Source organism: Eleutherodactylus coqui, chromosome 5 (assembly GCF_035609145.1).
Source record: "Eleutherodactylus coqui strain aEleCoq1 chromosome 5, aEleCoq1.hap1, whole genome shotgun sequence".
Taxonomy (NCBI): Eukaryota; Metazoa; Chordata; class Amphibia; order Anura; family Eleutherodactylidae; genus Eleutherodactylus; species Eleutherodactylus coqui.
The window spans coordinates 39,570,122-39,586,415 of record NC_089841.1 but is presented as its reverse complement, the minus strand read 5'-3'; the positions used below and the strand labels follow the sequence as shown (position 1 = coordinate 39,586,415).

Genomic DNA, 16,294 nt, shown 5'->3' with positions numbered 1-16,294 from the left:
CTCAGAGTAGCTTATTCCTATTGTCAGTGGTGCCTACCCTTAGTTAGCGGTTGAAATGAACATTAGTATCTTAACTGATAAGGCTAGAAGACAGTTTAACCACTGCATAGGTCATCAATATCAGGCATATATAGGTTTCAGGGAAAATGAGAAAAAAAGGGAGAGAAGCAACATTGATAAAACCAGTTCATCATTTGCAAGATAATCGACTCTCCATTGGATAACAGTACTTCAACCCTTGTCACTGCCCAACAATGACTTGATAGCTAGACGTTCTTGTGAGGTTATTCATAAGTTTCTTTGGATGACTTACAGTTTGAAACTCATCATTAATTAGTGAGAAAAAAATGGCTGGCATTCTGTGATAAATTGGTACACATATCAATGGGACTTGGCGCTACTTTATAAAAGTATAATACTAAGCAGTCACTCCACTCCCAATATATAGTAGCCGTGTGAGTGGCTATTCATCATTATCATCAATCAGAGGAGGAGGAGAAGGGGTATTACAGCTAAAAGCTATATATAGCAAACATAAGTGAGTGTGCGGGCTCAATGTGTGTGCTGTAGAGATGAGCGAGTATACTCGCTAAAGGCAATTGCTCGAGCGAGCATTGCCTTTAGCGAGTATCTCCCCCGCTCGAGACTGCAGGTTCGGGTGCCGGCGCGGGGAGCGGTGAGTAGCGGCTGTCAGCAGGAGGGAACGGGGGGGGGGGGGGGGGGGGGGGGGAGAGGGAGAGAGAGATCTCCCCTCCGTTCCTCCCCGCTCTTCCCCGCAGCTCCGTGCCCGCTGCCGGCACCCGAACCTGCAGTCTCGAGCGGGGGAGATACTCGCTAAAGGCAATGCTCGCTTGAGCAATTGCCTTTAGCGAGTATACTCGCTCATCTATAGTGTGCTGTATTCCAAGTACACTGTCTTCTAACGTGTGCTGTTCCTTAAGTGTGTGACTTGAGATTAGTGACTTTCAGGGATTTTAGAAGAGTCACTTGAATTTATTTACCGCTTATCCATTTTTACTTTTGCATATATTACTTTTATGTAATCTATCTGTATGATCCTCATCTAGAATGTGCTCAATGTTTGACAATGATGTCCGGTGTACATCTTGTGCCATGTATGCAGTCCTTGACCAGCCATTCGAGGGTGCATATTGCTGTAGGACATGTTAGCGGTTTGTGCATTTGGAAGCACAGATCCTGGATCTAAATGTGCAGCTTTCAACACTGGGATCCACTGATCACATGCAAAGTATTTGGGTGCTCACTAAGCAGACGCTTGCTGGGATATATGTGGGATTGATGGTATCATGGCAGTACAGGATAATCAAAAAGCTCGCTGGGTGACAGAAGGAGAGATGGAGGGAAATGTGCTAGGGAGGCTAGTCCTGAATCAGCACACCCCAACACGTTTGCAAAGTTGGTAGAAGAGGGGGGTGCCAGTACAGGATTAGGAATGCTGCAGAACAACATGCCCTCTGATCGCCATGGGGATATCTTCTCTAAAAGAAGGGGAATAGGAGTGCGGGGTAGGCTAGGCTGGTCCTGATAATAGGGGATTTAATTATTAGGGGTACAGACAGAGCAATCTGCCACAATGACCGGGTTCATCAGAAAGTGTATTCTCTTCCTGGCACTTGAGCTTGACACATCGTGGATTGAGTTGACAGATTACTGGGAGAGGCTGGTGAGGACCCAGCGGTTATGGTGCACATTGGCACCAATGAAAAAGTTAGAGGTAGGTGGAAGGTCATTAAAAATGATTTCAGGTAACTTTTAATGACCTTCCACCTACCTCTAACTTTGTGTGGTTAAAAACTTAATTTGTCACTAATTGAAAGCCAACATCTATATCTATCTATGGCAAAATATATATATATATGGATTTCTGTTGTCTGTTCTTTATGCACGCCCAGTCTAAAATAAATAAATAAATAAATATATACACTGACTATCATGTGCTGTTTATGCTTGATAAAACCTTGTTGGAGCTGACACACTGTACATACTTGTTCCTCCTCTGTGGGTGGTGATGTGCATGTCAGCCCCAGGGATTGGGAGTGCACTGCATCCGACATTGATTGCTGTATATAGCAATTAAGTGATTGGATTGTCCAGCTCTAAGAACAAAACTAATCTGTCATTTGAATTGTTAAAATTACAATATACATAAAATCTGCCCCCAATCCAGTGCCGATTCGCCCGAGGTTCCTTTAACCCCTTAAGGACCAGGTTGTTTTCTACCTTAAGGACCAGATACTTTTTAGGGATTTTACCCATGTGGCGGTTTTACTGCTCCATTTTTTTTCCTTTAGCTACCAAAATTATTTTTGCTGCGTTTTTTTCCCCGTGACATATAGGACTATTTTTTAAATATCTTTTTCATTGACTTTTTTTTCCCGTTTTTAGTTTTATTGGGAGTAAAATGCTAAAAAAAATGATTTTTTTAACATTTACAGTTTTAAAAAAAATTATTTTTGTATTTACATTAAAATAAAGTATGGAAATGGGTTCCTCTATTTATTTAGGACATTTTGATATATAGTATGTATGGTTTTGGTTTACAGGGCGCATACGGCGACGGTTTTTGTTGGCGTCTGCTTTGTGTTATTCTCTTTCTTTTGTATGTATTGTTGTTTTATTCTGTTATTTATTCTGTTTTGTTTTACTCATGTATGTAATTGTGTATTTTACTATCTATGTCCCCCATGACGTCATGTAAGACCTCTGGGGGACATTCACATTTTTTTTTAACTTTATTTGACATTTTCCCACTGTAGCTGGGGCGTCCATAGGATTCCCAGTTACAGGGGAAAGCAACCCCTGTGGTGACATTAGTCACCTGCAGAGCTGCCAGGGTCTAAGTCTGACCATCCAGCTCTGCAGTAGCAGTGAATCCCAGGAGGTCACATGACCCCCCGAGGCTCCCGTAGTGAAAGTACTTCTTACTTCTTACTTTCACTTTGCCCAGACAGTGCTCATTGAGCACTGTATATCGGGGAAGCAGAAGGCAGGAAGGGTTAAAAACCCCTCCTGCCTTCTGCTCCCGGATATCAGCTGTCACTAACAGCTGATAACCGGTTCCTGTCTCTGACTGATTGCAGAGGCAGGAGACTTAGAGCACCAACGTATTTTTTTACTATCAGCGGTCCTCTAAGCCCAGGACCAGCCGTCGTATATATACAGTGGCTGGTCCTAAATGGGTTAAGTTTCTGTATACATTCATTGCATTCAGAAGATTGGTCAAGATGGTAATACCAATATGTATGTCATGATTGGCTGTAGTCCTTACGTGTATCCAAAACCGTGAAACATGGAGGAACTGACTTGACAAGATTGTTCCAATTCAAACAAAAAGAGAAAAAACAAAATCTACACTTTATTATCTGCTCAAAAGTTTTCCCTCATTATCTCCAGTAATTGTATGTTTTATGTGGGATTTTATGAGGTTTCAACATTGGTGCGTCTTTCTATTCAGGTTTCTACAATGTAGAATCAAGAAAGGAGAAGGGCAGGGACAAGATGACAGAAAGTATATTGAATCTCGCCCTAGAGATACTCTTCCAGCTTACTGGAGAGGTGAGAAATCCTGATGATGTCATATCATGCCATTCTTATCTATGGTAATAACAGATGATGTCACTGGAGAGGTGAGAGATTCTGATGATGTCACATTACATCATTCTTATCTATGGTAATAACAGATGATGTCACTGGAGAGGTGAGAGATTCTGATGATGTCACATTACATCATTCTTATGTATAGTAAACAGAGATGATATCACTGGAGAGGGGGAGAGATTCTGATGATGTCACATTACATCATTCTTATGTATAGTAAACAGAGATGATATCACTGGAGAGGGGAGAGATTCTGATTATGTCACATCACATCATTCTTATCTATGGGGTTAACAGATGATGTCACTGGAGAGGGGAGAGATTTTAATGATGTCACATTACATCATTTTTATTTATGGTAATAGTTGATAGACTGAAGAGGTGATGGGCTCTGGAAATGTCTGTAGCAATACTTATTAATGTCTCCTCATAAACAGAATTACACAATAGCGAAGAAGACCTCTAGTGATTGCTGTCGGGCTGCTGTGTGTGAAGGATGGGGAAGAACCCCGAGCCCAATCATGGGGCCCCCACCTCAGCCCCTGATATATGAGGACATCAATGTACAGAAGATTCTAGAACTCACCAACAAGATGATTGAGCTGCTGACTGGAGAGGTGATGCTGCAGGGAATGCTGGTACATTATACAGTAACAGCACTGAAGGCTTGTGGGTGATGACTGTATATTGTGTTGTCAGGCTCCTATAAGGTGTCAGGATGTCGCTGTCTATTTCTCCATGGGGGAGTGGGAGTATTTAGAAGGACACAAGGATCTGTGCAAGGACGCCATGATGGAGACCCGCCAGCCGCTCCCATCACCAGGTAATAGACAGGACTAAATACACGGGGACTTTATTATCTGTATGTAAAGAATGACTTCAGTGTCTGTCTGTATTTCCTCCAGTTCCATCCAGTAAGAGAAGCCCACCAGAGAGATGTCCCCGTCCTGTTCTTCCACAGGACCATCAGGTACATGGAGATGTCCTTCTGATCTGTAGAAGGCTGTGAAGCTCTTGTCTTCAGTCTTATTAGATGTCTTCTCCTTGTGGCCGGTGGAGATGGCAGGATTACCGCTGACCAGAGACATTACATGTTGTTGGGATCTTCTCCCAGTTTTCTGGCGGTGGAGACTGCTGATGGGAATAAGGAGCCAACAGGTTGGATTTATATCTATCTGCTCCTTTATTTCCTCCAAGACAAACAGCGGATGTGTCTGGTAGCCGCTGATCTCCTCCACTGAGACAACGTGCAGCGTGTCTAGCCATGCCGAATATACATGTGTATGAGGTTCCTGAGGGGTCATTGAGCCACCATCTAATATATATGTCCGGCTTCTAGCCCTGCAGCTATGTGGCTCAGATAACTACTCCTGTTAGGTCATATTTGGTCGTCATAATAATTAATGATCTTTTCATGTCATGTAAAACATTCCACATGACTTCTCAAACTGTCTGCTGACTTACAGTATTTGTCTCACAGCTTTTATATCAGCATATGGATAATACAGTGACAATTGTGATGGTCAAAGAAGAGTTTGAAGAGCAGATTCCTACAGATAACCACCCAGGTGAGTAGCATGATTAAAACGGATATCATCCAGCTTTATATCACCAAATACACACAATGTAAGCATTACAGAACAACATGAAGGGCTTCCCATCTGGGCTCTAAACTAATACAATAGTGTCCTGGGCGATTAAGTCTCTGGACCTACTGCTTAGCTCCTTAAACACACATTGTCTATACCATAATGGCGCGATGACTCCCCACACTTGGCATAGCCTGTATTGTCTTTTGGAAGGGGTCATTGTGGGAACAGCTGAGAGCTTACTTAAGGTACCTTTACACGAAGCATCTATAATTCAGATGGTGACTGAGATAGAAGCCAATTTTTCTTATTTCAGGGAAAAAAAATCCTTACCAACTCAAAGTCTTGCAATCAGAATAATTTCATGAATCACAGACCCTGCTAATGTAATCAGTGACTATGGCATGAAATATTGTAACACACAAGAAAGACGTGCAGACCCTTCTATTACTCTTTTAGTGAGTTCACCATCACCACGTTCTCAGGCAGAGAGTTCCATAGTCTCACTGCTCTTACAGTAAACAACACCTTTTTTTGTTGATGTTTTCCCTGTAGATGCAGAGCTTGCCCTCTTGTAACAGTCACAGTTCTTGATAAACATAGATTTTGGAAGAGATCTCTCTATTGAACCTCAATATATTTATACATAGGTTGCCCATCAGCTGTCTTTTTTCTACACTAAATAACCCTTATTGTGATATCCTCTCTGGGTATTGTACTCCTCCTATTCCATTTGTTAATTTAGTTTCCCGCCTTTGTACCTACTCAAGCTCTGGTATGTTCTTCTTGAGTACCAGTGCCCCAAACTGTCCACAATTGTTCATGTGTGGTCTGACCTGTGACTTGTGAAGAGGAAGAACAATGTTCTTATCATGTTCCCATATAACTGATCAGATTGGTTTGACAGGAGCGACCCCTTATAAACCGATGCTGATATGGTGTTATATAGCATGAAAGTTAGACTTACTGGCCTATAGTTTCCAGATTCACTTTTTGACCATTTTTTGAATATCGGCACCACATTTGCTGTATGCCAATTTAGAGTCCTTAAATATTAGAAAAAATGGTTTGTCTAGCAGATTAATTAATTGCTTAGAACCCAGCGGTGTATACAAACAAGGCCACGGATTTGTCTATTTTAATCTGTGGCTCTTTTTCTTGGGTTATGGCCCATTTAAATGTAATTGATAATTGTTCAGTGTAAATACTAACTGGATCGCTGGCTTCTTGTCCTTTGTAAATGCTCACCACTCCATGATTCACAAAGGAGGTGAAAGGCAGAGTGAGCAGCCAATGAGAAGCCTGCGATCCAGCGGCAAAATCTTTGTGTGTTAACAGTCTACACGAATGCTGACAAACTTAGCGGTGATGTCAGCACTCGTACATTTATTTAAACAACTGTAGGCCCATGTAGATTGACCATTAGACTGGTGACATTTAAGGAGAGTTTACTTTATAACTCTGCATTTCACCTGACATTTCATTTTTCTGAGTAAATACACTAGAGAAAAAACTATTTAATAGATTTGCTTTCTCCTCATCATGCTCATCACACAGTATTAATGTTTTTACAATTTTTATATTTCTGAAGAACGATTTAGAGTTCGCTTTACTCTCTCTGGCATTGAGTCTCTGTGTCGCCATCTTTGCTGCTTTTCTCTGCTTTTTACATTATTTTTTGCCCCTAGCTTTTTTAACGCCTTAACACTCCACAACGTACATTTACCTTGTACAGTGTCAGGCTATGTATAAAGAGAGATTACAGGGCGACCTATCTTCATACAGCATGGGCATTAGTTGTTTATTACAGCTGACACCCGCAGGCAGTAGCTGCAGTCAGCCACGCGGCTGATCAGCGCTATTAACCCTTTAAATGCTGCTGTCAATTCTTACAGCAGCATGTAAATCCCCTGAATGATGTTCGGGGATCTCATACGGCCCCCCCGCAATGAGATTGCAGGGAGTCGTGCGGGTGTTATGGCAGCCAGGGTCCTCCTGAAAGGTCCCAGGGCTGTCTTGGCAGATTGCCTATCATGCCATTCCCATGGCATGGCTTGATAGCTTTCCTGTCAGATTGCAGTATGATGTAATGCTATGGCATTACATCATACTGCAGGAGCGATTAAAGTATTGCTCGTTGTGCTCCCCTAGGGGGGGGGGGGGGCTAAAAAAGGAAGTAAAAATAAGTTCAATGAAGTTTTACTAATTGTTAAAAAAAAAAAGTTATAAAAGTTTAAATCACCCCTCTTTTGCCATATCTATAATAATAAAACTTAAATCATAAAACAAAAATGCTTGGTGAACGTTGTCTGAAAAAAACCCAAAAAAGAACGCCAGGAATGCACCTTTTCGGTCTCCCAGAAAAAAGGCAATAAAAAACTATCAAAAATTCGTATATATTCCGAAATGGTACCAACTTAAACTACAGGATGTCTCGCAAAAAATGAGCCTTCGCAAAACTACGTGGATGGAAAAATAAAGAAGTTATTATGCGCAGAAGATGGCGTCAGAAGTTTGGTATCGTAGCAATCGTACTGACCCATAGAATAAAGTTATCGTGTAATTTTTGTTGCAGTTCGTGTGCCGTAGAAACAAGACGCACCGAAAGATATCCGAATGTTTTTTTTGTTTTTTTTTTCATTTTACTTCACTTAGAATTTTTTACGTTTTTTAAGTACATTGTATGGTATGTTAAATAGCACCATTAAAAATACAACTCATCCTGCAAAAAACAAGCCCTTATACAGCAACGTTGATGGATAAATGAAGGAGTTACGATTTTTTAAAGGCGGGGAGGAAAAAACTAAAATGGAAAAATAGGCGGTGTCTTTAATTGGTTAGGGTGGGTTCACACACATACGCACGTACAAAAACACGCTTCTATTTGCAACAATGCATTCCCTATGGTGTGTGCACATGTCCGTACTTGTCCAACCTGGAAGGTAGGAGCTGCTTGACAATGAGGGTCAGACACATTCTTGTAGGTATTCTGGGCTTCCTGTAAGGTCTCTTTTAATTGCTTCTGAGTTTCTGCTAACGCTGTCAGTCCATGGTTAACCATTGGGACCGGAGTGTTAATAGGGAGGCCAGGAATAAAGACAGGATATGTAGTGTAGTTGGAATAGAACGGGCTCTGGGCGGTAGAACTGTGTTGAGGATTGTTGTAAGTGAACTCTGCTGTTGCTAAATAATCCACCCAGTCATCCTGTAGATGAGAGATAAAGCAGCAGAGATATTGCTCCAAAGTTTAATTTGTTCTTTCCATCTGGCCGTTAGACTGCGGATAAAAGGCAGAGGAGAGATTTACGGTAATACTAAGAGCCGTGCAGAAATGTCTCCAAAACCTTGTGGTAAACTGGAACCATCTGTCAGAGACCATATCATCAAGAATTTTGTGTAATTGGAAAACGTCCCGAATCATTAAGTCTGTGGGGTACAGTGGAAAACTTTTCTACGGGAATGAAGTGGGCCATCTTCATAAGTTGATCCATGACCACAAGGACAGCAGTCATCCCTTTTGAGGGATCCTGATTTTAATGTAGATCCACTATAAAATCCATGGATATAGATCCCCAGGGCCTGCATGGGATTGGAAGGGGCTGTAGCAACTCTGGAGGGCAAGCTCGTGGCGTCTTGTTCGAAGCACATACCTCGCAAGAGATGACATACTTTTTCACATCCCTGCTGCAGTCAGGCCACCAGAAGGAATGAAGTAGAGGTTCTGAAGTCTTTGTGGCTCCCTGGTGACCAGCCAACTTGGAATGGTGGACTAGTTTAAGGACTTTGAGTCGAGCAGCTTCGGGAACATACAGTTATTGTTCTTGCCTCCATAGCCCTTCTGTAAAGAAAAGCTTCACATCCCTAGAAGGACGACTTAAGAACAGGTGTTTTTCACATCTTCCCTTAAGCTTTGTTAGGAGGTCTTCAGAGTGTAAGATGGCCAAAAAATTTTTGGGGGACAGAGTTGTGTCAACAGTATTTGCCCTCTCTTCAGACTCTGAAGTTATCCTGTATAGTGCATCTGCCTTGCCATTTCGGGCACCGGGGTGGTAGAACACTATAAGATTAAACCTGGGGAAGAACAAGCCCCATCGTGCTGGTTTCGCAGATAACCTCTTAGCATTGCGGAGTAACTCTAAATTTTTATGGTCAGTAAGAACTGTCACTGGATAATGGCCTCCTTCCAAGGGGTGTCTCCACTTTGATGGCCAGAAGCTCCTTGTTCCTCACATCGTAGTTTTTCTCTGTGGGTGACAACATGTAGGATAGAAATGCACAAGGGTGTAGTTGTATCTTATCTCCCATTCGCTATAACAAAATGGCTCCCACAGCGGAATCGGAGGTGTCCAACTCCACAACAAAAGGCAACTCTGGGTTTGGGTGGATCAGTATTGGTGCTGAGGTAAATGGAGTCTTTAGTTTTTAAAAAGCAGTTTGTGGCTCTGGGAACCAGGAAAATGTGTGCACTTTCTTTGTGAGGCAGATGATGGGAGAGATGACTTTTGAGAAGTCCTTGATAAACTTCCTGCAGAAATTCGTGAAACCAATCAGGCGCTGTACTTGCTTCAGATTTTTAGGAATGGGCCAATCCAGGACAGCTTTAATCTTGCTGGGATCCATACTTAAGCTCTCTGGGGAGATAATGTGTCCAAAGAATTGTATTTGAGTCTGTTAAAACTCACATTTCTCTAACTTGATATAGAAATTATTCTTTTGGAGCTGTTCCAAGACCACCGGAATGTGTCCGCGATGTTCCTCCAAATTGTCAGAGAATATGAGGATGTCGTCAAGATATGCCACCACAAATTGATTCAGCAGGTCTCGAAAAGCATTGTTGATAAAGTGCTGGGAGGTGGCGGGCGCATTGCAAAGACCGAACGGCATCACTAGGGATTCAAAGTGTCCATATCTTGCCCTGAAGGCCGTCTTCCACTCGCCTTCTGGTAATTTCTTTAGGTCCTCTTGCTCATCCTCGAGGTCCTGTACTGGCTTAGGATGGGATGGTGCCATCTGGCAGTTTTCCTTACAGTATTCTGAGGGGAAGACAATGGTCCTGGTTTCCCAGTTGATAGAGGGATAATGGGGAGAAATCCAGGGGATTCAGAGAATCACTGGAAACTTGGGGGATGAGATGAGCTGGAAGCTGATTGTTTCGTGGTGGTCAGGGTTCATGTGGAGCTCCAATTCAATTGTTTCCTATGTGACGGGGCCTGAAGGTAAGGGTGACCAATCCACGGTTTCCATATCTATCAGTATGGACCTGAGTCTGGTTGTAATGTCTTTGTCATGAGCGAACGTTAAATCCATGAAGTTCTCACCCACTCCCGAGTCCAACATCACTGAGCACTGTGTCTTCTGATTGCCCATTACAATCTCAATTGGGAGGACAAAATGGTGGAGTGGGGGAAGGGTTCCCACACCATCCTGATTTACTGGTGAAAAGGTGTATTTGGTTGCATCCTCTTGGTTCATGATGACTAGATTGGCCATTGGCTTGGTGTGGGCCAAGGCAAGAGACCTTTGGGGCTTGCTTGGACAGTTTAGGTCATAATGTCCTGAACTCCCACAGTAGAGGCACTGATTTTCAGCCCGGCGCATTTCTTTTTCCATGATAGAGAGAGGTCTGCAGATGACTGCATGGGTTTGGGCACAGCTTCAGTCCTTAGGTGGGGACTAAAAGAATACGGGGTGCTGGTGACTGAACCCCGCAATCTCTCCCTTCACCCCTTGGAAAGTCTTTGATCTATCCAGATGCATAACTGGATGAAGTCCTACAGGTTATCAGGAGTCTCCACTCTAGCAAGTTCGTCTTTTACCCACTTAGATAATCCCTGGCAAAATTAGCTCTGTTGTGCAGCAAGAGTCAACGTGGTATCATTAGCCCAGGAACTAAATTCTGCTGCATATTCTGCAACAGAACGTCGCCCTAGTAGAAGACTATGCAACCTGGCAGCCATAACACAGCGATTTGGATCATCAAAAATATGTCCTATAGTGGCCATGAAAGCATTGAGGCTGTCAATGAGATTACTGTTGGTCTCGACGTATGGCGAGACCCAGGCAAGCACCTCATTAGTGAGGAGGTTAATGACAAAATATACAATTTTCCAGTCACTGGTAAACAATGTGGGCTGCATTTGGAAATAAATACAGCATTAATACAAGAAACCCAAATATTGGTGAAGGTCACTTGCAAAGTTTGCTGGCAGTGTTATGCAGATATCCAAGAGCTGTCTCTGTAGCCCCTCCATCTCCCGTTGCATAGCAACAACCTTCTCTCGGTAGGAGGCACAAAATTCCTGAATTTCAGTGACTTGTTTCCTGAGTGTGGTCACTACGGACTCCATTTTTTGGGCGTGATTATTTTGAAATGTCTTATCGGCGCTGGATTGGAGCCTAGGTGTAGTAGCCAAGCTGGACTGGAGAGTAGTTAAGTGGAAGCTGGGTTGTTAGCAGGTAGTCTCAGTTGCACTACAGAGGATGAGGCAGGTATCATAGTGAAATGTAAGCCACAGGTCGTTACCAGGTGGTCTCAGTTGCAGTACAGAGGATGAGGCAGGAATCGTAGTCAAGTGGAAGCCGGGTCGTTAGCAGGTGTTCTCAGTTGCAGTACAGAGGATGAGGTAGCAGTGGAGCTTGATTACAGGCTGGGAGCTCAATAATCACGCACTGAAGGAGTGGCAGGGCTAGGCTTATATAGGAAGTGAAATCCGGTACAAAGGCAGGGTCAGGACCAGGAGGCAGGGGCTAGGTAACTGGGAAATAAAGAACAAGGCTAGGTTTCAGCAATGGAACTATCCAAGACCTGATAGCCTAGCGGAGAGAGTTCTTGACTAGCATGCAACAGGTCGTTTTATGTACCTTGAGCTTGTGAGCTACCACGAACAGGGATACAAGGCTTGGGGAGGAAAATGGTGCAAAATCTATTGCATACCCTTTTTCAGATCCCAAAGCGTCCCCATATTATTGATGACAGTCACAATTAGTTAGTTATAAGGCCAGATTCAGATTAACACATGTGGATCTCGGTGCTGAATCTTTTTTTTTGCAGATTTTTATCTACTCTGAAAGCATAGGTTTTATTAAAAGTTAAAACTGTAAGGCCTAATGCTCATGGCCATGACGGGCTTCGCAAGCGGAATACCGCAGCAGAGTCCGTCACGGTGCAGCCCCAAAGACCCCATGCTCAACTCCGGATCTACTGCGCGAAGCCCCTCATGATGCGCGGCAAGTGTCATATGACATGGGCGGCGGTGGGCGGGGTGTGTATTCATGCTATACTTCCACTGTGTTACAGCGGAAGTATTGCGTGACGGGTGGCTTCCATTGACTACAATGGAAGCCGTCCGCGTGCATGCCTGCGGCAAATAGGACATGCCGCTGGTAATTTCACGCTGTCGAATTCCACTGTGGAATTCCGCAGCGTGTACATTGAGCTATTAGGTTCAATAGAACCTAATAGCTGCAGTGAAACGCGGTGGATATCCGGCTGTGGGCATTAGCCCTAAAGGTCGGGTTCTTCTTTTTTATCCACTCCTAATTTTAACTATATATAAATTCTGCATCTTCCTCTATCTTGCCTGTGATAAAGGGCATGTAGGTATCAAGGAGTTTGTGAGACAGACACCTAATAACACTCCCAGGTCCCTTTATGATTTTCTGCTGAGCACTTTTAATGAAGGAATAAAAAGGACTTTTCTATTTTTTCACTATGTATGCTGCCACTTGTTTGATATTTTTCTGCAAGGTACACTAATACATGAACCTATGAAAATAGAGGCTTCACCACAAAAGGGGAAACTACAAAAGAACAACCTGTGGCCGAACATCATGATTTACTAGTCCTCACTCTGAGGTCTACTGTTATATTGTAGTTTTTATTTCCACCACTATCTTACTTAATAAATGCTATATGACTTGCAATTTGTAATGAAGTCTTTAGACTGATATGTTATAAAATATCATTTTTAAGGCTGTTTCATAAAAAATGTAAAATCAGTCTTATTATCTGCAGATGACAGTATCTGGAACTCAAATGTGCATCTGATATCTACAGATTGTAAAGCAGAGGATAGTGAAATCACACAAGATACATTTGAAGAACTTGATATTATCCCAGATATCCCCTCAGCCCTTCACAGTAAAGATCCATCATCTGATCCTCTTATACAGATTCTATCTTCTAATTCATCACAGACTGATAAGCAAAAGAAAAGTCACAGAAGGGGAGAGCATGAAGGAGCTCACACAGGGGAGAAGTCGTATTCATGTTCAGTATGTGGGAAATGCTTTACAAGTGAATCAGATCTTGTTAATCAGCAGCAAATCTACACAGGTGAAAAGTCAGAATGTGGGAGATGTTTTAAAATCAAATCAGATCTTGTAATATATCAGGGAACTCACACAGGCAAGAAGCCATTTGCATGTTCAGAATGTGAGAAATGTTTCTCAAGGAAAGCACATCTTCTTGAACATCAAAGAGCTCACACAGGAGAGAAGCCATTTTCATGTTCACAATGTGGGAAATGTTTTACTAAGAAATCAAATCTTGTTATACATCAAAGAGCTCACACAGGAGAAAAGCTATTTACATGTTCAGAATGTGGGAAATGTTTTACTAGGAAATCAGATCTTGTTGAACATCAAAGAGCTCACACAGGAGAAAAGCCGTTCTCATGTTCAATCTGTTGGAAATGTTTTACTCTGAAATCAAACCTTGTTAAACATCAGAGAACTCACACAGGGGAGAAGCCGTTCTCATGTTCAATTTGTGGAAAATGTTTTTCCCTGAAATCAAATCTTGTTAAACATCAGAGGACTCATACTGGGGAGAAGCCATTTTCATGTCCGGAATGTGGGAAAGGTTTCTCGAAGAAATCTTATCTTGTTGAACATGAAGGAACTCACACAGGGAAGAAACCATTTTCATGTTCAATATGTGGCAAATATTTTTCTGTGAAAACCCATCTTAATCAACATCAAAATTGCCACACAGGGGACAAAACATTTTCATGTTCTGAATGTGGTAAATGTTGTAGAGATAAATACAGTCTTTATCAGCATCAAAAAATACACACAGGGGAGAAGCCATATTCATGTTCAGAATGTGGGAAATGTTTTTCTACTAAATCACAACTTGCAAACCATTATAGAAATCACACAGGAGATAAGCCATTTTCATGTTCAGAATGTGGGGAATGCTTTCTACATAAATCAGGTCTTATTACACATGAGAGAATTCACACAGGCCAGAAGCCATTTACATGTTCAGAGTGTGGGAAATGTTTTAATACCAAAACAGATTTTGTTTCACATCAGCGAATTCACACAGGAGAGAAGCCATTTTCATGTAAAGAATGTAGGAAATGTTTTAGAAGTAAATCCCAACTTGTCAGACATCAGAAAGTACACACAGGAGAGAAGCTATTTTCGTGTTTAGAATGTGGGAAAGGCTTTTTTATTAAATCACAACTTGTTCAACATCAGAGAATTCACACAGGAGAAAAACCATATTCCTGTTCAGAATGTGGGAAATCTTTTCTTTATAAATCAGGTCTATGTATACATCAGAGAACTCACACAGGGGAAAAATTATTTTCATGTTCAGAATGTGGAAAATGTTTTAAACATAAATCAAAACTTGATCAACATCAGAGAACTCACACAGGAGAAAAGCCATATTCATGTTCAGAATGTGGGAAGTCTTTTCTGTATACTGCAGGTTTACATATGCATCAGAGAATTCACACTGGAGAGAAACTATTTCAATGTTCAGAATGTGGAAAATGTTTTCCTAGTAACCCAGATCTTGTTAGACATCAGAGAAGTCACACAGGGGAGAAACCATTTTCATGTCCAGAATGTGGCAAATGTTTTACCCAGAAAATAAATCTTGTTACACATCAGATAACTCACACAGGGGTGAAGCCATTTTCATGTTTAGAGTGTGGGAAATGTTTTACTCTAAAGTCAAATCTTATTAAACATCAAATAATTCACACAGGGGAGAAGCCATTTGCATGTTCAGAATGTGGGAAATGTTTTACTCGGAAATCAAATCTTCTTAAACATCAAAGAACTCACACTGGGAAGTAGCCTTTTTTTTTTTAATGCATTTCAATGACAGGCATAAGACAAAAAAACATTTGCAGTTGGTTTTTATGTAATGCAGGAGAAAGGGAAAGCAATGCACAGTTTGGGAGGAGGAGGAGGAGGATTTATCAATGATCTTGCACCAGTTTTCTGGCCTAAAAAGTCACAAACTTTGTCAATTGTGTTACTGCACAAAATTTTTCCATCTTACACAGTGCTCACCATTTTCCTAAAACTGACTATGTGGACCCTTAACCAAAAAGAATTATAATAAAATATAACTTTTATTAAAGAAATAACTAAAAGGAAGAACATACACACATAAATCTAGATCCAGGAAAACGATAAAAATGTATTGATACCACTGTCCATAAACAGTAATAGACCGGTCAGTCTGAGTATCGTTATGACTCAGCCATTTAGTGTATTCGGTCTCTTTACAGAATCTGACAGGATTATCAGAATCTATTGTGTACACGTCAACCTAATCAGGAGATGAAAAAGTGACATAAGTCCGACAGTGACCCGAACTCCAAAGATCAGGTTCGGTGATGTATACGTCGTTCACATCGAGAAAATAAGCTATGCCGGACCACTAAAAATTGTAAGCGTAACCCAACGCGTTTCTCCCACAACGTGGGTTCATCAGGGGTTTCAATACGCAAAAAAATGGTACTTTGCTGGTTTAATGACTCCCAGTCAGAAATCGGATAGTGGTACAAAAATAAATAAAAAATTGATGAAGCCTCAAAATGTCCAGCGCTGTCAAATAAATGACACACTGGATATAGAGGGATCAATCAGAGTAGAACTGTCATTTCCACTGGTGACAATTATATTACTGGATAGATTATTGTCGCCATATAAGACAAATGAACTGACAGGACTACGAAAACCCTACTACTACAATGGTAGAAATAAGAGTAGGGTATAGGTAAGAAAAATTTCTACCCTTTATGCGAGAGAAAGTTATAATTTCTCAGGGATAATGGTCC

At 41.7% G+C, this 16,294-nt stretch overlaps 1 protein-coding gene across 1 annotated transcript; it reads left to right on the top strand.

Moving 5' to 3' along the window:
* Positions 1-1,701: 1,701 nt before the first annotated feature.
* LOC136628748 (zinc finger protein 420-like) lies at positions 1,702-15,326 on the top strand. Its single transcript, XM_066604847.1, has 7 exons — positions 1,702-1,735; positions 3,476-3,576; positions 4,056-4,235; positions 4,318-4,441; positions 4,524-4,588; positions 5,099-5,186; positions 13,222-15,326. The coding sequence occupies exons 1-7, from the start codon at positions 1,702-1,704 to the stop codon at positions 15,300-15,302; spliced, it is 2,673 nt and encodes an 890-aa protein (XP_066460944.1). The 3' UTR covers positions 15,303-15,326.
* Positions 15,327-16,294: the final 968 nt, after the last annotated feature.